Source organism: Chrysemys picta, chromosome 21 (genome assembly GCF_011386835.1).
Source record: "Chrysemys picta bellii isolate R12L10 chromosome 21, ASM1138683v2, whole genome shotgun sequence".
In the NCBI taxonomy this organism is placed as follows: domain Eukaryota; kingdom Metazoa; phylum Chordata; order Testudines; family Emydidae; genus Chrysemys; species Chrysemys picta.
In genome coordinates, this window is record NC_088811.1 from 10,670,009 (window position 1) to 10,691,649 (window position 21,641).

The 21,641-nt window shown below is 51.1% G+C and overlaps 1 protein-coding gene across 3 annotated transcripts in view; it reads left to right on the forward strand.

Moving 5' to 3' along the window:
* Positions 1–21,641, forward strand: part of TMEM201 (transmembrane protein 201) — a 49,608-nt gene that overhangs the window by 4,961 nt on the left and 23,006 nt on the right. For 2 of the 3 annotated variants that reach the window (XM_065575064.1, XM_065575063.1), the window contains exons 2-6: positions 6,677–6,797; positions 8,868–9,062; positions 14,166–14,342; positions 15,158–15,549; positions 16,276–16,479. In XM_065575064.1, coding sequence (XP_065431136.1) covers positions 6,677–6,797; positions 8,868–9,062; positions 14,166–14,342; positions 15,158–15,549; positions 16,276–16,479 — 1,089 coding nt within the window. Of the gene's footprint in view, positions 1–6,676; positions 6,798–8,799; positions 9,063–14,165; positions 14,343–15,157; positions 15,550–16,275; positions 16,480–21,641 lie in introns of those variants that run through there. The other variant, XM_065575065.1, reaches the window with a different exon arrangement.

Genomic DNA, 21,641 nt, shown 5'->3' on the forward strand with positions numbered 1-21,641 from the left:
TATCCCGAATAAGCAGGAGGAGCTGGAGAAATCCTGATCCTTTGTGTGAAGGAAGGGTTGATATTTAACCCTTTGTGGCCCTTCCCCCGCCCTGATAAGGATGCAAAATCTGGAGGTGAGAAACAGAAGCAGGTTTGTGGGAATCGGAACTTCCGTGCTCTTCCCGCAGTAGCAAGTGCTCTTGTACGGATTAGTCTAGTTCTCCTGTGTAGTCTCTGGTACCAGCAAACCTTTGGATGGGATGAAAGCACTCCTTTTCTCCTAGTTTCTCAGAGGCAGGCCCGATAGAGTCCACCCTTGTTTTGTGCCTGTGGCATCCAGTACTAGATCATCAAGGGCTCAGGAGCGTGCTCTCTAGCAACCTGTCTGGAGGAGCCAGATGTAGGCTGAAGTGTGCCTCACATGGACCTCAAATTCCTGTATGGTGGTCTGCTTGGCTGCTGAAAGGTGAATGCTGGTAGCCCGTGGCTTACTTGGATTGGCCACCTAATCTAAAGGAAGGGCATCTCTCCCCTCCTCTCCCCCCACGCCATTTTAACGGTGTTCTTTCAGTGCCTGTCTTGAATTGAGCACGTTGGGCATTTGTCAAGGCTGCTTCCCCACTCTGAACTTTAGGGTATAAATGTGGGGGCCTGCATGAAAACTTCTAAGCTTAACTACCAGCTTAGATCTGGTCCGCTGCCACCATTCCCAAGTGGATTCCCTTCCCTGGGAAGCCTTGAGAAACTCTTCACCAATTCCCTGGTGAATACAGATCCAAACCCCTTGGATCTTAAAACAAGGAGAAATTAACCATTCCCCTCCTTCCTCCCACCAACTCCTGGTGGATCAAGATCCAAACCCCTTGGATCTTAAAACAAGGAGAAATTAACCATTCCCCTCCTTCCTCCCACCAACTCCTGGTGGATCAAGATCCAAACCCCTTGGATCTTAAAACAAGGAGAAATTAACCATTCCTCTCCTTCCTCCCACCAACTCCTGGTGGATCAAGATCCAAACCCCTTGGATCTTAAAACAAGGAGAAATCAATCAGGTTCTTAAAAAGAAGGCTTTTAATTAAAGAAAAACGGTAAATATCATCTCTGTAAAATCAGTATGGAAAATAACTTTACAGGGTAATCAAACTTAAAGAGCTCAGAGGACCCCCCTCTAGCCTCAGGTTCAAAGTACAGCAAACAGAGATAAACACTCTAGTAAAAGGTACATTTACAAGTTGAGAAAACAAAGATAAAAACTAACACGCCTTGCCTGGCTGTTTACTTACAAGTTTGAAATATGAGAGACTTGTTTAGAAAGATGTGGAGAACCTGGATTGATGTCTGGTCCCTCTCAGTCCCAAGAGCGAACGACTTCCCAAACAAAGAGCACAAACAAAAGCCTTCTCCCCCCCCCCCACCCCTCCAAGATTTGAAAGTATCTTGTCCCCTTATTGGTCCTTTGGGTCAGGTGTCAGCCAGGTTACCCGAGTTTCTTAACCCTTTACAGGTAAAAGGATTTTGGAGTCTCTGGCCAGGAGGGATTTTATAGTACTGTACACAGGAGAGCTGTTACCCTTCCCTTTATAGTTATGACAGCATTAAAATATTTACAACATAAAAATAAATCTCAGGAGCGATGGAGGGAAGGGCCTCTCTTGCCTATGGGTCTTAACCTCTGAAGATTTTCCCCGTGTGATCTTGTCTTCACTGCGAGGGAAAAGATTCGCTCTTAACTAGCGTTAACCAACATGAGCTAAAATCCTAGGGAAGACAAGACAGTGTGGAGTTTTCACACAAGTTAGCAGGTCCAGGTAAACCCTAGGCTCCCTCATAGTCTTTAATTGGACCTGCTAATTCATAAGAAGACTACAGCCTGCCTTGTCTTCTCTAGGATTTCCACTGGAGTTCAGAATATGCCTTTTTTTTTCCCCCTAATGAAAAATCACCGGGTTTGTGTGTGTGTGTGATATTCATGCTCCGTTCTCAGCCCTGGGGACCAACGACCTCATCTTAACCACAAAGCAGGTACAGCACAACAGTACCTAGGCAAGCTTGCTCACGAATGTTTTAATGTTGTGGTAAGGATACCACCCGCTAGCGATCAAAGTCTCATGCCCACTTACTTGTTGCCTGCTCTGCTGAGATTGCCGTGAAGGGAACCAGTTGGTGCCAGTTGTGCTGGTGTTTTTGAGAGGTGTGCACTTGGGAGCTGGGCTGAGACCACTTAGTTATAACTTAGGCAGCAAATATGACTGTTTACTATCTCCAGGGTAGCCAGCTCGTGCAATTTTAGTACGAGTTTCATGGTATTTGGTGTGGTGGGCATGGGCGTTCTTGTCTCACTCCTTGTCAGTACCCGGCCTGGGCTGCGGAAGCTAATGGTCCAACCAGCAGACCAAATTTAGTGATGAATCCTGATCATGTGCCACCTGAGGCACATTGCACATAGGCTGAGATATTTGGTGTATTTCTTAATGTTCCAGTTCCTGGAAGTTGGTGATTACATGAGAATCTGTTTTCATCTTTAAAAAAGCCAGCCCTCGTGATCGCAAAGAAAAGCTTGAAAATGTGACCAGAGTGACCTTACGGACTCAGAAACCAGAAGAGAAAGAGTACCCATGATTTTTGGAACGCTTGGGGTTAACATTGCCGTGTCTCTGATCCAGAAAGCTCACCAGTGAAAACGACCATCTTTCTCTGGCTCAAAATCTCCAGGACTCTCCCATTCACACCTGCTAACCAATAGACTGTTGGTTTCAATGTGTGTTTGTTTCTCTCGCCTTTCTTTCTTCTCCTCCCCAACCCACTCTATTGCCTGCCATAGACCCCACTATGGGGATGGGTAGTCTGGTGTAGGGCAGCATTTTTGGGTATGTCTTCACTACCCGCCGTATCGGCGGGAAGCAATCGATTTATCCGGGATCGATATATCGCGTCTCGTTAAGACGCGATATATCGATCCCCGAATGCGCTCACCGTTGACTCCGGAACTCCACGAGAGCGAGCGGCGGTAGCGCAGTGGACGGGGGAGCCGCAGCTGTCGATCCCACGCCGTGTGGACCCCAGGCTATTCGCGTAGCTGAAGTTGCGTATCTTGGATCGATTTCCCCTCCCCCCCACTGTAGACCAGCCCTTTATCTCAGCAGTGTAATTTTCCACGCCACCTTGAACTTCACTGGTAGACAGAAGCAGCACTGTTGGGCATAGTGGGAGAAACTCAAGAGCTGAAGCTGACCCCTTTATATATGGTCCTCCCAAGTCTCCTGTCTCAAATAGGAGTGTCTTGCATTAGGGGGTGTATTCATGTCCCTAACACACTCTCTTTAACTCCTGCCGTCTGGCTAGCATTTCGGGGGGGGGGGGGGGGAAGATGGACAGGAGTCACTGGACTGGACGCTGAAAGGGGCGCGAAGGTGGGAAAAGGGACAGGGAAAAGGAAAGCCCCCCCAGCCCTGCCATCTGTACCTAGTTGGTATCCTCAGAGAATCTTTCTCGGCTCTGATTTCTCGGCATAGACCTCCACACTGGGGCACGGGGAGGGTTTATAAGCATGTTATGTGCTGGCTTTCGAGGTTGCAGTTGTCGGTATGATCCCTCATCAAGGGCTGCTGGATAATCCAGGACTTAAAGGGAGCTGTCATGTGGGTCCCAGCAGAGCTGGCCACAGTCCACTGATGAACCAGTGCCAGTGCTCTGCGTGTGTTGGCTTCTGCCTCTGTCCTGAGGGCTTGTGTGAATGAGATGCCTGCAGATGGGCATTTCTGCTCCTGTTCCACCAACAGCTGTAGTTCAAATGGGCCTTTGTGGCCAGCTGAGTGACTGTGGACGGTGGCTGCGAGCGGAGCTTGGGCAGATTTTCAGCTTCATCTTTAAGGCAGCTTTTCCTGGGGGCCCTAAGGCATCTGTGTCTTGCAATGAGGCTGTGTTGCAGAGAGTGGCGTTGGGCATGTGCAGAGCAGCGAGAAGCCTTTTCCCCTCTACTTGCTTCCAATGGCATTTCTGCTGCCCAAGAGAACTGAAGTGAGTGCAGGGTATGTAAACACAGGGTGGGTAGGAGAACACTGTATACCACCCTCCTCCCCTCAACCCCGACCAACTCCTTGAGACTTAGTGATCCACAGGCCTACAAAAAGGCTGTTGTCACTCAGGGTCACCCTGTTTGTTCAGTGGATTTCACCCGAAAGGATTGGAGGGGGCTACAGAACATGCTTCCCCTAAATGTGGTTAGTTGGGGTTTACTCTCTGTCTGAGGGTCTGTTGTACCTGGGCTGGGGGCAGGGCCTTTTTGGCTCAAGAATATCCTCCTTAAGCAAGTCCATTGGCTGCCCTGAATGCTCTATAAGGCTTTTCTACACAGGTCAGTTAATCTCAGACCCTCCTGTATCCCCTTTCCATTGGCTCTTCCTTGGAGCTGTTTTTCTGAATCTTCCATCCCCTAGTCTGTTGCTGTCACTCAGCCATTGGATTGATTTATTTTAATTGCAGCTTTCCGTATTTGTTTATAGAGTAGCCATCTGAGGTGGGCAATCAAAGGGGAGAAGGAAGATTGGCAGTCCCTGCTGGGGCTGTCAGATTGGCATTTAGCAGCACACTAAGCCACTACCCCTTTCTTTGAGTTGAGTATCTGGCCCAACCATCTTGCCCACCTCCTAGAAGACGGGCAGGGCAGATAGGTACTTTACCTTGTTTTGTAGTCCCAATGGCCAGTGAATGTTTCTTGAGTTTAATCATTCAAGCGCATGTCCTGCATGCTTGGCTAGCTGTAGCTGCACAGACGCAGTGGTGCTGAGTGAGATATAAGCACCCAGATAATATTTATAGGCAGAGCCAGGCATCTGTGTAACTCAAAGCAGATTTGAGTACCCACCGGGCACCAGGACAGAAGTCCTATTGATAAAATACAGAAAAGGACAGAGATTGGAGGCCGAGAGCAGATTCCACACAGCAGAAGGACGGGAAGTTTCTCATAGCAGCTGGAGCTCTTGTGTTTTTTTTTTTCCCTGAGTTCCAAACCCGTGATGTGCTTGCGTGCCCTGCTGCTGTGGACGTATTGGACAAGCGTCAAAGGAGAATTCCGTCCGTCTGCCTCCCTGGGTACAGATCGCCTGTCTTGGGAGTCTTATTTTATCCCACAGGGTCAACGTGTAGCAACCACTCACCTGTCACACAAGTGTTTACTGCAGTGCGCCATGGGGAGCTCTTCCCAAGGCGCTGTCCATTGGCGACACTGCCGTTCCGTGGCATAACTAGAGACTGCTATTCTTGATTGGGTAGCAGCTGGCCCTGTCGCTCTAGACAGCTGTTGTACACGGTCACTGATTGGCTGTTGGCTTGAACAGCTGTCCCTTCGCTCCCAGGCCTGGTTGGCTGGCTTTAATAAACCCAAACAGATTAACTCTGTTCTTTGAACTACAGTGACACTTGTTCCTTGGCTCGGTTCCTGGTTGAAGACCAAATCAGCAAGTTTTACCCGAGAGATCCTACAGGTCCAAACGTGGAAACTTTAAGCAAAGCCTTTGTCGTGGTCTTCTCCAGTCAGGCTGCACCATGAAGGAGGCTAAACTTGTTGAGATTCCTATTTTATCAAGATTATTTTAAAATAGGGGGACTGGAAGGCTCAAGGGATTGGGGTTGCAGAACCTGTCCTCTTGAGGTTGATGGTTCAAACCCAGGCACAGAAAGATGGGGACTGGAAGTTGTTTCCCTCTGACAATCGGTGGCTTACGTGACAGTCTAGTAGTTCCCAGTGAGCAGGAATACATATCTCAAAAATCTCACTACTGCATTTTTATTGGCAAAGAGACCACAAGTTGAATAGGGCACAGAGAATTAACTCCCCTCTTGCCTCTAAAGGAGATGTTGACAAAGGAGCGTTGTGAGGGGGAAGGCTCAGTGCTTTAAATCTGTCTTGTGGGTGGATGATTTTAGTCTCCAGGGCTGCCAATCTAGCACCTTGCCTGACAATCTAATTAGCTGTTCCCTGTTTATGACGATGAATTCCTTGCTGCAGCTCTCTGCTTGCACAATGACAGTAGACTAGTCAGTTTTGTTCTGTTTAGTCTCTCTGATTCTCATGCGCTAGCCCAGTGTAGTGGGTTTGGATTGTCAATACAGAGGTCTGGTAAATAGTTTGCTTTTGAGCAAAAATTGCCTTCTCTGACATTAGAAAAGACCTATTAATCCTTCAGTCCTCCTTGCCCATCCGTTTGCCTAGTGCTGTGTAAAAAGTTTCCGTTTACAATGGCTGAACTTGGGGCCAAATGTGATCTACCCGTGTCCCTTTAAGGTGCGCGGAGCAGTTTGGGCACACAGTGATTATCAGCCAGTCTATCATATTTCTGATGTCCCCACATGTGACCTGATAGAATGTGATGGTCACGGCCGCTTCCAATATCACCTAGGCTTCCCTTTCCCGTGGAAACTGGAGCACAGACGCGAACGTGTGCCAGGACTCTAGCCGAGGCAGGTACTGTCGTGCCCCCTCCAGTTGCGTTGATGCTAGCCACACTGGGGATGGCCCATGAGAGGCAGTTCTGGGGGTGCAGAACTAGCAGAGCGGGATTCCCTTGCTCCAAAGCATCGAGGCACTCGATTTTTCTCAATAAAACGGCTGTACTTTCCCATAGGCTGCTGCCCTGTTTCCTTCTAGCTCGCCGGTCCAGCTCAGTTTGACACCCTTCTGTTTCTGTCTCTAACAGGAAGAAGCCCACACACATGACTGTGAACTGCTGGTTCTGTAACCAGGACACGGTGGTGCCGTATGGGAATCGCAACTGCTGGGACTGTCCCTACTGTGAACAATACAATGGCTTCCAAGAGGTACCGTAGGGGCTGCCTGGCCAGACGGCTGCTGGGAGGGGCTGTGCCCTGTGGGAGCAGCAATTGCAGGGAAATCCCTCTCAGTCCCTTATGACGGAGCATGCTCAGTGCAGATGAAATCTGCAGAGAATTTAGCTGCCATACACTAACAAGTCTCTACTATGCATGTGTAAACTGAGATTTTTCAACAGTTTATAATTTGGTCAAGTATGAGTGAATTTCATGGGCACAGGGAAAGGGAGACCCCGTTAAATTTCAAACCCTTGCTCCAAAGCATCGAGGCACTAGATTTTTCACAATAAAACAGCTGTAGGAATTTTTTGACATGGATAAAATGATGTTTTTTTTCCCCCCTAACCTTGTTCTCCGAAAGGGCTGAATCTTTCTAGCGGTTTTGTTAAAAATAAGTAAATTCAGCCAGGGGTAGGCAGCCAGCTTGGGAAACTTCAGCCCGAATGGTGAGAGTTTGCAGGAGGGTATGTCTATCCAGGAGCGGGGAGGTATAAGCCCCAGTGCTGGTAGACACATAGGCGCTAGCAGCGTGGCTACTGCTTCTCAGGTGTGTACCCAGGGGGTTGGGTAGGATTGAACTTGGCCGGCTAGCTCAAGCCACTGCCTGTGCTGCCACGGCCATGCTGGTGTTTTTAGGCACTCGCTCGACCTGAGCTAGCCCATCTGCCTACCTGCGCTGGGGATTACACCTCCCTGCTGCTGGGTAGACATACCCGGCGTAATAAGCAACAGAAAATGGCCTTATCGTAGCCTTAACTGCAGGGCCTTCTAGCCAAGGCTCTCAACGAGTCTCTCTTTACAGAGAGAGATTAAACCCCACCCTCCACTCTGTCAGTAGCGTCGTGCCCAGTTTTCAGGTGGGGAAACTGAGGCACAAAGGGTTTGCTCAAGGTCACCCGCTGGGGCTTTGACAAAGCCAGGAATAGAACCCCAGTCTCCTGATCTCCAGTCCCACACTACCATCTTTCCCCTGGCTTTGTGTCCCCAGCCAGGATTTCCTTAAAGTCCGACCTTGAGGCACTTTGACTCCCTTCCTGCCCTTCCATATACTTCCTTCCCTTAAAGCCATTCCCCTACAATTAGCTCATCAAACATATGGCAAAAGAAGCCATCTCTGCTGCATCTTCTTCTCCTTCCAAACCTCTCCACTTCTGAGGTGTGCACACTTTGTTATAGATTGACTGGCCCTAAAATCTTGGTAGAAACCCTGCCCAGATGTTAGTCTGTGGCCTGCACATCTGCATGCTGGGTTATAGCCCAATGCTGTTCTCTGTGCCGTGGGAGGGCTTGTCTACACTACCGTGTGGGGTTGATCTAAGATACGCAACTTCAGCTACGCGAATAGCATAGCTGAAGTCGATGTACTTAGATCTACTTATCACGGTGTCTTCACTGCGGTAAATTGACAGCTGGCGTTCTCCCATCGACTTCGCTTGCGCTTCTCGTTCTGGTGGAATACCTGAGTCGACGGGAGAGTGCTCAGCAGTCGATTTATCGCGTCTATACTAGATGCGATAAATCGACCCCCTCTGGATTGATCACTGCCTGCTGATCCAGCACAAAGTGTAGACAAGTCCGGAGACTCGTCTTCTGGATTGAACCTCATTATTTGTCAGCTGAGGGTTGGTGGATGCTGGGCTGCTGTAGACTGGAGGGTTGAGAGGTGCTGGGCTAATATGTTTGTCACAGGATATGCAGTGGCATTTCAGAGCGATTTTTGTGTGGGCGCTCCATAACCTTTAGCTGCTTATGGATGTTTTTGATAGGGCCTTTCTGTCCCTTGCTGCGGCTCCTGGGCGGGTTAGTGAAATGTGGGGTACGGTGCTGATTTTGCACCCCTGAGTGGTGTGTACACTAGACGATCCATGGCCCAGGAGTATGCACGAATCCCTGCAGCACGGCCTGTAAAAAGCAGGGAGCGGCGAACAGAACAGGGGGAAGAGCAATGGATCTTACTCTTGTTTTATTTCCTCCTTGTCGTATGGGGCAGGGCACTGACAGTGGAACTCCTGCAGAGGGTGGACTCACGAGCTCATGCTTTTCTTTGCTGCTTGGCAGAACGGCGACTACAACAAGCCCATTCCTGCCCAGTACATGGAGCACCTAAACCACGTCGTGTCAGGCGCCACCACCTTTTGCGACCCCACCAAGCCACAGCAGTGGGTGAGCAGCCAGATCTTGCTGTGCAAGAAATGCAACAACCACCAGACCATGAAGATCAAGCAGCTGGCGTCCTTCGCACCCAGGGAGGAGGTAGGTGCTGGCTTGGACAGACTCTGTCCTGTTAGGGTAAAGAGAACCTCCCCAGGTCTACCCATGAAGGCATCTTATGTTCCCATTCTATTTCATTGGAGGAACAATAGCCTTTGATCCTGATCTACCGTTTGGATAAGCTCTGGGTAATTGTAAGACGATTGAACTACCAAGACCCTTTCTGTCTGCCCACACAGCCCCCTCCTGTGTCTCCAGAGGGTGATGTGTGCTTCGGAGCTGGAGGGCAAATCTGTTAATTTGATCCTTAAGCAGGGCATTCAGCAATTCCACTGGAGCAGCCTCCAAGTTGCCCTCCTGCTGTCCCTGCCCTGGATTCCTCCATGGATTGCATCTTCCAGACAGCAGGGCTGTTTCTTGTCTCCTCCCTTCCCTGCAGGTAGCTCATCCCCTGCTCATTCTAACTCTGAGCGCAGCCCGCCTGTCTGTGTGTGAAGTGCCTGCCCCAGTTATCTGGGAGGCCATGGCAACTGCACGATGATGCAGACAGGGAATTATTCTGTCCCACCTACACAAAGAGCTTTTTGTCCAGGGCCTTAAGAAAACAGAGTGCTCCGAGCTGATGGCAGAATCCTGGATGAACTCTGAGCAAGAGGTCCCTGAGGTAGTGCAGCCCTCGGAGTCTGTCTTGGGGAGGAATTTCCCCGATGTTAAACTCAGCCCCACTTTATATCTTCACCTCCCTTATTATTCAGAGTCCAGACTGTTGGGTCCCTCTGCAAATACAACGTGGTTTCCCTGTTTGTTTCGTAGAGTATTGTCCTGTTTGGTTTGAAATGAGGCAAACCAGGATACTTCTATCACTTCCCTATGGAAACTGTGCCACAGCCTGGAACAGTGGTTCTAAACCTTTCCCGGACCAGAACCAATTGTTTACACAGATGTGTGTGGGGGGAAGCGTTCTTTCTTCCCCCCCCCCCAATCTTCAGCCAGAGTCTCTGAATTTTAGCCCATTACCTCTAGATTATATCCCCGTTCGTTAGGTCAGTTCCTCTCCCTTCTCGGCACATGTTACTGGGCTGGTTATGTCTCTCCCCTCACCCTTAGCTATCACTTAGCCAAATGGTTTTTGTATTCTTCTTTTAATCTTTCCTTGAGTGAATCCTTCCAGCTTTCCAATGATGTCTGCAGCTCTTTGAACTCCCTCCCTTTAATGCTTTGCACGAGTAGCCTTTTGTGTAAGGCTTTACAAATGACAGCAGGCCCCAGGAGGTTGGTAATGCGGGGAGAGGGATTCTCCTCTCAGCTGGAGGGTGAAATGCTGCATCCAGCGACACTGTGCAAACCGTTCAGGAGGGGGAGTGAAGAAGACTCTCCATTCTGATTGGAATTGGCGAGGGGGATTGTAAACGGGAAGAATTGAATTAGCGGAGTTAGAATATGGCCAGGAAACTGGAGCCACCTTCCCCTAACCTTGCAAAGGTTGTTGTGGGATCGCTAACCTGCCAAACAGCACCATGTCAGTCACGGAGGGAAGAGCGCCACCTACGGAACAGCCAACATAACTTCTTGCCAATAGGCTGGATTTCCTGGGGAGGTTTCCCATCTAGATACTGGCCGGGCCTCGCCCTGCTTAAATTTGTGGGATGTGATGGGCAGAACAACACCGTGGTAGTTCTCAAGCGCACTGTCCTTTTCTACAGGGCCTCAGTTGAGCTGATCCTGCTACTGAGGTTAAAAAGAACAATGCAGTCCAGCTGACGTTTCTCCTGGGAGCAGTAGGTTCATCTTTGTGCCTGTGTGGGACAATGGGGCTGCAGCTCTAGGAAGCTCTGCTGCTGATTGGCATCAGTGCTGTCTACCCAATGGAGTGCGGGGTGGTGGTCCGCTCTGGTGTGGGCTTCTCCCCCACAGCTTCTTCTTTTAACTCTGTTCCTGCAAAGTATTTAGGGCAGTAGGCCTCATCCTGTTCCATGCCATGAGCCCCCTTATTACAGCAGAGAAGTTCCGGGCCCCTGGGTTGCAACCCCAGGATCTAGTGGGTTAGTTTTACTCTGCAGGCTTTTTCTGATCCACTCTATTCCATGTAATTGGAGCCTGCTTAATCAGGATGTCTCCCAGGGAGCAGATTTGAACCCATGGATTGTGATTAATAAGGATGCCTTCTGGCAGTTTCATGGTGTTCGGGTTTTTCTTGTGTCTCTGTCTCCTGCTGATTCTGTCCACTTGCTCCTGAAGCGGCAGTTTTCGCTTCCTCTGTGGTTGATTCACCTCTGCCTGACAATTTGCTGGTTCCACACTGGCTACACATGTGGGGTCAGCATATAAACTGCTGGCTCAGTCTTTACTCCTGTGCAAGCCGTGTCTCTTCCCTGCAAAGAGGGGCTGTGCGGTAATGTGATGAGCCCGCTGCAGCTGAGCAGCTCCTCAGAGTGTCTCTTGGTGGGAGCCCAAAGCATCTTAGTCCAGACGGTTGTGGCCCATGGTGATGATGCGTGGCAGTTCCATGGTGTTTTTCATCCGGCCGTTACAAATTGCTTTACAAAGACCATGGAGGTATTGTTCTCACCTGTCTTTTAGACAGAGGTGAAGTGACTTGCCTGAGGCCGAGTAGCATGTTAGTGGCAGAGGCAGGGAGAGAATGTGGGTTTCCTGGCTGCCCTTCTGGACGGTGCTGCCTTCTGTAGAGATCCCTGGTCACTTGGCCCTCCCAAGAGCTTTGTCAATGTAGTAACATTGTGAGCTGCAGAGCTCTCTTGTGCCCTCTAGCCTGATGCTCAAATCCTCAAGACCTCCCACGGTTCATGCCCGTGCGATGACTCTCTTCCAGAACACTGTTCCTCTCCAGCTTAGAGAAGAGAGGCAGGGTCCGAAGGTGGCTGCCAAATTCCAGCCCCGTCCCTTGGGTTCCCACGCCTGCAGAGCACTCTCATCTTATATAATTCTAGGCTGAGCAGATAGCAAGTGTCAAAAATCGGGACAGGAGTTGGGGGGGTAACAGGTGCCTATGTGAGAAAAAAAAACCAAAAATCGGGACTGTCCCTATAAAATCAGGACATCTGGTCACCCTATGTAATTCTAGCTATGTGCCAGCAGAGGGAGCCCTTGGCACAGCGCTCCAGCAAGCAGGCCTTTGACAGCCAGGGAGATGCACCTGTCCTCCCTTACCCCCTGGATAAAGCTGCCTGTGTCCTGCACAGTAATAAATACCTGCTTTGACCCGACTGAACAGTAAACTGCAGCAGTTGGCAGCCTCATGGCTGTGCGAACAAGGAGCATTAAACCTTCCACGCAGCCTCATCCTGGCCATGGGCCATTTGCAGTGAAGTCTGCAGGGCGCGTGGTGCACCTGGGTTTCAAGTGCCTGGGGACAAAGCCATCAACTAAGGGTGGGGAGGAATCTGGAATGTTTCCCATCTTTGCTGAAGACGTTAATGAGACAAAGCTTTTGGGAGCATTTTTGGAGCTGAGAGCTGCCCTGTCCCTGGACTGTGGCTCGCTTGTGAACGTAGTGAAGTACGAACAGGATACAAAGTAATACTAGCATTGTCATCTCCAGTTCGGCCCTTCACATTCACCACACACCCCATTGCTGTGGGCCACTGTAAGAGGAGTAGCAAGCCCCAAAACTGACTCTCCTATACAACTTGTGGCTTCTTTCCCAGTGTCTTGCAACTGTTGGGACAAAGGTGCCCATCTCCCCTGGACAAATCCCAGGGCCATCGAGAACCCTGGTCTGACTTGCTGTTTGACATGGAGCAAGTCACTTTGCCTTTGACCCCGTTCCTCCCCCAGCCCTCCCCAAAAAGACCTGCACACAGAGGTGACCCTCGTGCCTGGATTTTTCCTCCCAGTAGAGGGAGTGCTCAGCAGCTTGCGTGCAAAGTCGCACCCTCCCATCCTCGAGATCTCCCTGCAGCTCTGTGCTGGGAGTGGGGACCGATCAGGGGGGTGATGAGAGGAAGGGACAGGCTGGGGTGGGCATGTTTTCCTGCTGGAGTTCAATCAGAACAGCCTGGGTCTGTTCTGTTTTCCGAGGCGCTGTTGCTCCTGGGGCCCTATGGGCAGTGGTCCCCATGCTGGGTGCTGTCGAAAGCTCGGGAGCTGTCCCTTTGGCTGCTCAGACCCAAGCCAGCCAGAACATCCCCCTGAGTGCTGGAGCTGCGGTTCTGAGGCTCTTGGGCTGTGGTGTTGGGGGCCCTGATCTTGCGGTCTTCAGGGCCACCTGTGTTTCATCATAACTGTGGAGCAGGAATTCTGAGCCGCACAGGGTAAAAGGAATGGGGCTGGTAGACAGCCCAGGGGAATGGACACCCCTGTTTGTTTTTGGGGCAGGGTAAGGTTTCTCCCACGGTGTCCCGCTACCTGAGCTGCTGCTGAACTGTAGGGTTGAGAGAGGAGCCCAGCCTGCAAGACTCAATAAAGCATGTGGGCAGGGGAGGGGCTGGCCCATCCTGGCTCCCCTCTGGTGAAACAGGAGCCAAGTTTGGGAGAAACTGACCTTCCGATGCCACGGCTGGGGCAGGGAGCCCAGAACGGCCCGGCAGTGGAGATGGTGTTGAGAGAGCCCTGGGACCTGCCATGATGAGCGACGTCTCCGCTCCAGTGACCGTGATAAATGCGCCCTTGGCACAGGTTGTTTTGACAACCATTGATGATGATTTATGGCGCTGATCTGAGCTGGGGGGTTGCGCCGGTGATTGCTGCTGAACCTAGACCAGAAGGGGAAGCAGCTTGTCTGGCTGGCTTGCCTGGGCTGAGTGGAAATGGCTGTGGACAGGTACCAGCTGGGGGCCCCTGCTTACAGATCTGGGACACCTCTCCCCCTAGGTGTGGGCCTTAGCTGATAAAATCAGCAAGGTCATGGCTGATGGCATTCCATATCCCATAAACCACTAAAGGCTGCTGTGGCTTGGTTCTGCTCTACCAGCACTGTCTGTCTCTCCCAGGCTGTGTGGGCCTGAGAGGCATTTCCCATGTGCTAGCTGGGTGGCTTGATCCTAGCTGACTTAGAATTCCGGACTGATACCCAGATGCTCAATAGCATGGAGATCGGGATCTGTGCATCGGTGGAAGAGCGATGTTGCCCTCTGTTGACCGCTGGGGTTCGGTGCCTCTGATCTGCTTCCCCTGTTCTCTCACAAGGGTAAATATGACGAGGAGATCGAGGTATATAAGCACCACTTGGAGCAGACCTACAAGCTGTGCCGCCCATGCCAGGCTGCTGTGGAATATTACATCAAGCACCAGAACCGGCAGCTCCGGGCGCTGCTGCTGAGCCACCACTTCAAACGCCGGGAGACCGACAAGCCCTATATGCAGGTACGTGGCCGCGGGTGGCAGGGTGAGTGGCGAGGAGAGCAGTGCAGTGAACCAGGCACGTCGGCATCAGCCCCAGGAGCGAGGCTGGAAATGAGTGTCTGCTCGAGTAGCTCTGATGGGTTCAGCTTTCGAGTTGTGGGATGATGGGATCACATTTGGCTTAAGTTGGGGAGGGGCTAACCTCTGGACTTGGGCCGAATTTGATGTTGCAGGTGTAAATAAATCAAGAGGGGTGAATAACGGTGAGTCCTCTGTGATCACAGTCCCCTGCCAGTTTGTCCAGCTGATGATGCCCTAGATGTCTGCCCAGATCTGTCTCAGTATAATTCTCCCTCTTGGGCCCTGATGAGCTGGTCTCTAATGTTTGGCATTGGGTTTGTGCAGGCTGGGGGATTGCAACAGCCCTCACTGTGCGACGCTTTCATCTTACTGGGATGATGTGTGAACTGGAAGGAGGGAGGGGTGGAGCAGGGGTGGGAAGAACCAGCTTGCCCTGCGGCATGGGAACTGTGAAATATAGGAAAGCAAAAGTGGGACTGAGCAAGGGGTGGAAGTGATAACTTGAGGGATGGGCCCTTCTCCTACAATCCCCTGCTATTCCAGTCCTAGGCTCCCCCCCAACTGCAGAGCCGTTACCCCTCTCTGTTGACCTGCAGCCCCTTACTATTCCAGTCCTGTACAGGGGCTGGCAGGCCAAGTTGCTCAGTAGGTCGATATGATGTAGAAATGTTTAGTTGGCACCAGTCTGAGGATCCTCCCCGGCCCCCCAACTCATTTTGCTTGTGACCAGAGATATTTCTCCTTCCTCTTTGCAGAGCTTTTGCTCCTCCTCTTCCTCCTCCTCCATGAGCACCCCGACTCAGGTGATAATTCTGCGGTTCCTGACCTTCCTCAGCTGTGCGTTCCTTGTCCTGATGGCCTTGTATGGGTCAGGTGACCCCTTCTCACTCAAAGGCACGGCCCCTGCTCCTATGGAATCTGGCCCCACTGCCATCAGGAATGGGACTGGAGCGAGCCCAGCAGCGGCCTCGGAGAATCGCACTCTCCTGGGAGTTGCAGGCTGGTGGGAGCTGCTCCACCTGCTGCCAGAGCAAACGGTGAAGAACTTGAGTGTCGCTTGGACCTACGGGAGGAACCATCAGATTGCGGTCGTCGTCCTCGGGCTGGTCACCTGCCTGTTAGCCATGCTCCTGGCCGGACGGATCAGGTGGGTCTCCTGTCTGCTTTCTGTGTCCATCTGGGGGCTTCTTGAGATCCCGACGGGGGGGCTGATTGTCTGCACTCTCTCAGCGGGGGGCTCTGGTTTTGTTCTGCCCTCTTGATCCTTGGCTCAGCACAGGGCTGGGAATGCAGGAATTGGCAGCACTGGCCTCTTGTCCCCTTGCAGTGCTCACAAGCCATCCCCCAAGCCAGCTGAACTGGGAGACCTGGGTTCTAGTCCTGCCTCTGTCTAGGGCACTAAGTGAGCCTCTCTGTGCCTAGAGTGATGCCTACCCGCCTGTCGGATTAAAAGGCCTCAGTATGTTATGAGTGGTGGTGGTCTCCCATTCAGTGCTCGGGTTGTGGGAGAGGATTCTTGGGATGCTATTGAGGTTGCAAAGGACCCTCTGAAAGATCTAGATTGTGGGCGAGGGGGGAAATTCGTAGATAATCCCATTATAACCATGGCCTGAATTACCAAGGATGGACAAGTCTCTTCATTGTACTGTAGTCTAATGAATGGAGCAGTAACTTATCAAGGCAGGTTGGGGGGCCCTGCAGATGACAGAACTTATTGGGAGGTGGCCTGTAGCCTGCTTCAGTCTGTTCATCCCAGGCTGCCACTTACTTCGCCCCTCAGCGCCTCCCTCCGGGGCCGTGTCTGGCTTGGCTCTGAGTGGCTGGTTTGTAGGCTTGTTGCTCTGACGCGCAGCCTCATTTTTTGGCATTCCAGGCTGCGGAGAATCGATGCCTTCGCCTCGGTCCTGTGGCTCCTGGTGATGGGTTTGCACTTGGCTGAAAAGTACCTGAAGGCGGACACACCCAGCTGGCTGGACACAGCCAAATTCGGCACCACATCCCTGTGCTGCCTGGTGGGCTTCACCGCAGCAGTGGCCACGCGAAAGTCAACGGGCCAACGGAGATACCGGCCCCGAAGGTCAGAGCCAGAGCAGTGACCCTGGGGGAAGGACGAAAAAAGCTGTGCGAACTCTGTGCGACTGGTGCTTCTCTCTCCTCTTTATTTTTCCCCTCTTTTTCTTTCTATTTTTTCCCCTAGAAGCGCAGTGAAGACTTTTCCTCCTTTTTCCACTCTCGCTTCCCACCAAGCCAGCTGCTCATAGCGTTTCTGCCGCCTCCGTTAGCCAAGGAAGCCGCTTCTGCCGCCTCCATTCTCCCTCCTCCTGAAACCTCGGCCAGTGGTGCAAACACCAACCCCAGAGCCAAATCTTCCACCAGCTGCTTCACAGACTGCTCCATAAATGCAGCCTCATCCCCATTCTGCTCCTCCAGCCAAAGAGATTCTGGCTGCTTCTGTCCTTCCGGCTCTGCTCACTGCGTGTCCATCCCTAGCTAGTCATGGAGGGATACTCTGCCCTGAGCCTCCCAAGGGCTATGCCACGTTGTTTCCTAATGGTGCTGATCATTTTTAGTTTACACTGACGGGAATGCACTCCTGGATTCATTTTAACCTCTCTGTACTCACACTGCATGGCTGATCCTTAATGGGGAGGGGGATGAGACACGCTTGTTAAATAACCTGCTTCCACTCACCCTCCATTGTGTAGCCTCACCTAACCGCATGTCCTTTTGCCGTGCTCTGGCTTCTACTCTGAATAGGAAGAGCTCCTTGGGTGCTTTTTTACTGGAACTATTAATAACTTGAAAACAGAGGTGCTTTTAAAGATTATTTAACTCAGGGTATCTTTGACTGGTGCAAAATCTTCAGCTGTTTAAAAAATTTTATCTCCAAATTTCTGGGTTTTTTGGGGGGGAGGTCGGGGGGGGGGGGTTGTAAAGAAGATCTAAATGGAAGCACAATTTTTATTTATTCGTTAAAGAGTTCTCTGCTCCTGTAGCCTTAGCAGTGGAGGAGGACATGCTAGGCCACAAATCACAACTAGGAGGCGCTGTGCGGTACAGTCAGTCTTCCAGCATACATAACCATAAGCCTTACTCCATTCAGTGTCTTCTTTTGTATTCAAGACATCTGAGTTCAGGACATCTGATGGGAGGAAGTGCCAGAGAGGTGGAATCCAGGGGGATGGTTACTAATTCGATGGGACTTCATGAAAACAGATCTGGATTAGCTGGTGTTACCTAAAGGAAAGTGCTTAGTTTTTTTGGAGTTGTGGCAGTTGGGAGATGGGGGAGGGGTTAACCATGCCAAAAAAACGAGCCCATGAAATGTCATCTGCTGCATTCTTTCCAGTAGGGTCACAATGAAATCTTGAGACCCAAATGCTGAGGGGCTTTGGGGAAGGGAGGATCTTTCTCTTGGCTGAGTGTTTCAAGGAGGAACAATTTGGGCACCCACCACGGGTTAGATGGTCTGGTCTGGGTTCCCCTGCATTTGGTTATGTAGGACACAGGCCTTGCAGCAAAAGGTGGGCTCTAAAAGGGAAACTGCAACATTACCTACGATTCTACTTTTGCATTATATTTATGAAACCGCCCAGGGAGCGGCCATCCTGACAGTAGATTAAATGGTCTTCTGCTTTACCCTGTGTTTGTTTGCTGGGCTAGCTCCCCTGTTGTGCTCTCAATCAGAATGGCGCGCCTGCTAGAAAGAATCTGCGTCTCCCACCGAGGAAGTCAATGGTGCTACTCCGAGTGAGAGAAATAATGAACTAGAAGGGAATATCTGAAAGCTAGAGGTTTTTTAAAACAATTTTTCATGTCTCTTTAACTGTTCACTGCAGTTCCGCTTGTAATCACTGTTCACCAAGATAGCGGAGTTGTAATGCTGAGCTGGTCTGATGAAATCTCGAGTAAGAGCAAACCAAGTCAGCTGGCTGCAGGCTGGAATGTACAGCCATCCTCTTTCCTATAGAAACAGCAGTGCGACTGTAACTTGGGCAGCTGTCAGAGTAACTCCTGTAACCATGTCTGGCGACTGTTCCAGGAAGCCCATGCACAGAGCCTGACCATGTAGCTTTACCCTAAGATCTCTCTTGTTGAGAATTTTTGCTGGGCTCTTCAGGTAACTTTACTATCCAAATCCCTTCTCTGCCCTCAAACAAACACCCCCTGCTCTTCCCCCACCCCCAAACACACACACATACAACTTCGGTGCTCGTGAAAGGCATTGCTCTGGAGAATCAAGACCTACTTATCCTACAGTAGCCCCAGCATTTGCAAAGGCAAGCTTCTCCCCACTGCTCTGCCAGCCTTGCTCAACCCCGACCTATAGGGGCAGCTGCCAGGGTGAGAGCCTTGCTTTCTATTACTGGTTTGACTCTTGCACTCTCTGAGATTGCCATACAGGGCTTCAGTTGTGATGGGGGACACAATCCTTTGCATTAAAGGGCTTCTTTTTAAAAGCAAATGCTGCAAGGCATCACATGGGCTCCTGGCAGGGGAAGAAAGGAGTGAAGAAGCTTGCTCACAGCCATCCTCTTGTGTCACCCCCTCAAGCCAGATTATCCAGAGACATGGTGATTTCTCTTTTTGCTCCTTCTCCTTCCAAAATGGAATTGTAGCGGGAGGGAATTTGATCTAAGAAGCGGAACAGGCCACGTGTCTGCTCACAGGTCCTTTATGAATGTGGTACAGTCCCTAGTCTTTGACATGGACATCTAACAAAGTGGTCATTCTCAATGAGTGCCGGTGCTTGGTCACTTACAGGTCAACTGGTTGCCTAATCAATCCTTGCAAATGCTTCAGTAACTATAGCTATATTGACCATCAGAACAGTCTTGGGTAAAACCATATAATAAATTAACTGGCAGTTGAGACAGATTTGATTCCGGTTCACTCCGTCCACAGCTAAGCTGCATAAAAATGCAAGTCCTGTTGAGCTGAGTGTCCAGTATTTTGCTTTTCTGTTTCCCTGCTTGGAAGTTTTTCAGTCTCCAGCAAAGTCTATATGGTGCGAGAGCCAAGTTTTCACTCCGCTGCGTTGCCGGCTTAGCTGGCTAGAGACCCACAGCCTCTGTCCTTGCCTTGCTGAAAGGTTCCTTCTAGCCTTGTGAACTTGCTCATTTCATCTTATGAGGCCTCTCTGAACCAGAGGAGCTTCCGGTTCTCAGATTTCCTCTTTAACGAGCTGCCAAGGGAATAATCTCCCCTCTTCATTGCTCATGTCTATCATCTCGTGGTCACGTCTGGATCTCTGATGACACCAGCGGGTTTTGGTAGACTTGCTGGGTGTCCGTCTGTGAGCTCTTTGCGTGAGCGGCATCACTTTTGCCTCAAGGCTCCTGCAGCTTTGCAAATGCACTTCTGCTCATCTGTCCTCTAAAGCTTCTTGCGTTCAACTCAGACTTCTGTTCTTCAGCCCACCGCAGTCCCCAGTTCTACAGGCACCTAAAGGAGGTTGCTCTGGCACTCTTGTCTCGAGCTGTCTGCCGCTTCCGGGTCATTTGCGCCTGAGCACCTCGACCAGGGCTAGCGAATAATGGGTGTTTCGTGCCCAAACAAGCACATGGTACTGGCATTAAGAGACTGTTGCTCATGGTGGAGGAGGGGTTGTGCATGGCCTGCCCTTTATCCCAGTAAGGTCTGTAGCTCAGGGGAGGCCGGCATAGTGGGTAGCCATCACGTGTGTATGCAGAGGGGAACAGGGCAAGGGGGAGGAACCTTTTGAGATGAGTGCAGAACAAGGTGGTCAGTGAGGAAAGCACTGGAGCTTGCAGGGTAAAGAGCTAATCCCACCTGCTCATTTGCAGTGTCCCAGTTCTTTCTCATCCTCCACAGTATACCAGGGCCCCTCCGCTGGGTTTGCAGAGGGCTGGCAGGTTAAGGATCAGGTCGTTTGCCTGTGTGTGTTTCTGCCGGTTCCGAAGAGGCATAGTGCTGCACGGAGCACTGCGCTCAGGACAGTGAGCGCCGGGTATGGAACTGATCCCCTTGTGGTTTTGCCAATCACGCTGGCTGTGACTGCACAGCCATTAACAGTTCTTCACTCTAGGTTGCTTGTCCCTCTCTGGCATCCCTGTGTATCCACAGGGCGCGCTGTGCATGGCAGATGTGTAGCTGTCCAAAGGATGCTGGCGCAGAGTCAGGTGGAAGCGGGTGCTGGGGAAAGGCTGTGATGTGGGGAACCTCATGCTAAGGGAACGCATCAAATCCGTTCCAAGAAAGAGGGCTGTGAGCTCTTGCCAGGGCATCCAGTTCAAGAGCTAATAAAGTCCTTGTGAGAGTTCACACTGACCCCATGTGAGCTGAAAGGCTCCATGGCTAATGATACACCAAGTACCTGCTAGGATGGAGTCTTACCTGTTTTGAGCCCATCCCAGGATTGCGATGCCGATCAAACCTATTGCTGAGCTATCAGCCACAGCAGCTGATCCAGACCACGGCAGGGCAAAGGCCTCTTCAGTGCTGCTGCAATCTGCATTGCACTGCCGCTTGCAGCTCTCTGAAGGGTGGAAGTTCTTTTGCCCACCCGTCCCTGCCTGTTCCCTTAGGTGAATTGTCTTCTCTGGTGCTGCTTCAAGCGCCTCCTCTCTCCAGGAGCCTGCCACGCTGCCAGTGGGAGCAGGGAAAGGGGCTGAGGCTGTTCTGACCTTATAGGTCTCACTCCAAGGATCAGCCTGGCTGATTCCCCAGCTGGCAAGAAGATGTTCAACGGCAGCTCAAGCAGCAGTCCTTTGAGAACCGTTTGACCCATTTTCTTCCTGGCACCCAAAGGTTCGGCGGTGGTTTTCCAGCTGAGGTTTCGCTTGGACCTCGGTCACGTGGCAGGCTTCTTGCCCTCTTCCCTTCCCTTTGACGGTGCCCTTGTTTCTAACTGTTTAGATGTGTCCTGCCTCTAGCCACTATAGGTCTCTGGCACCTTTTCTAAAGAAACTTACGCCAGCTTGCTGGCCATGTTATTTCACCCTGCATCCAGTGTGCTTGGTCTCTAGCCCCGTTCTCTTTCCTCCGATACACTGCTGTGGGGGTGGGCGAGGGTGCAGGGGAAGTTAGACACCAGGAAGCAGCCGAGACAATAATCGATCTTTAAACTGTGGATGGCCAGAATCCCTTGATCTGGATAGTCGGTTACTGCTCGCTGGCAAGCATGAGCTCAAACTGGAGTTAATGACCCCAAGGCAGGGGGAGTGTGAAATATACATGCCCTGACAATTTAACATCTTGGTGTATCAAGAGGTATTT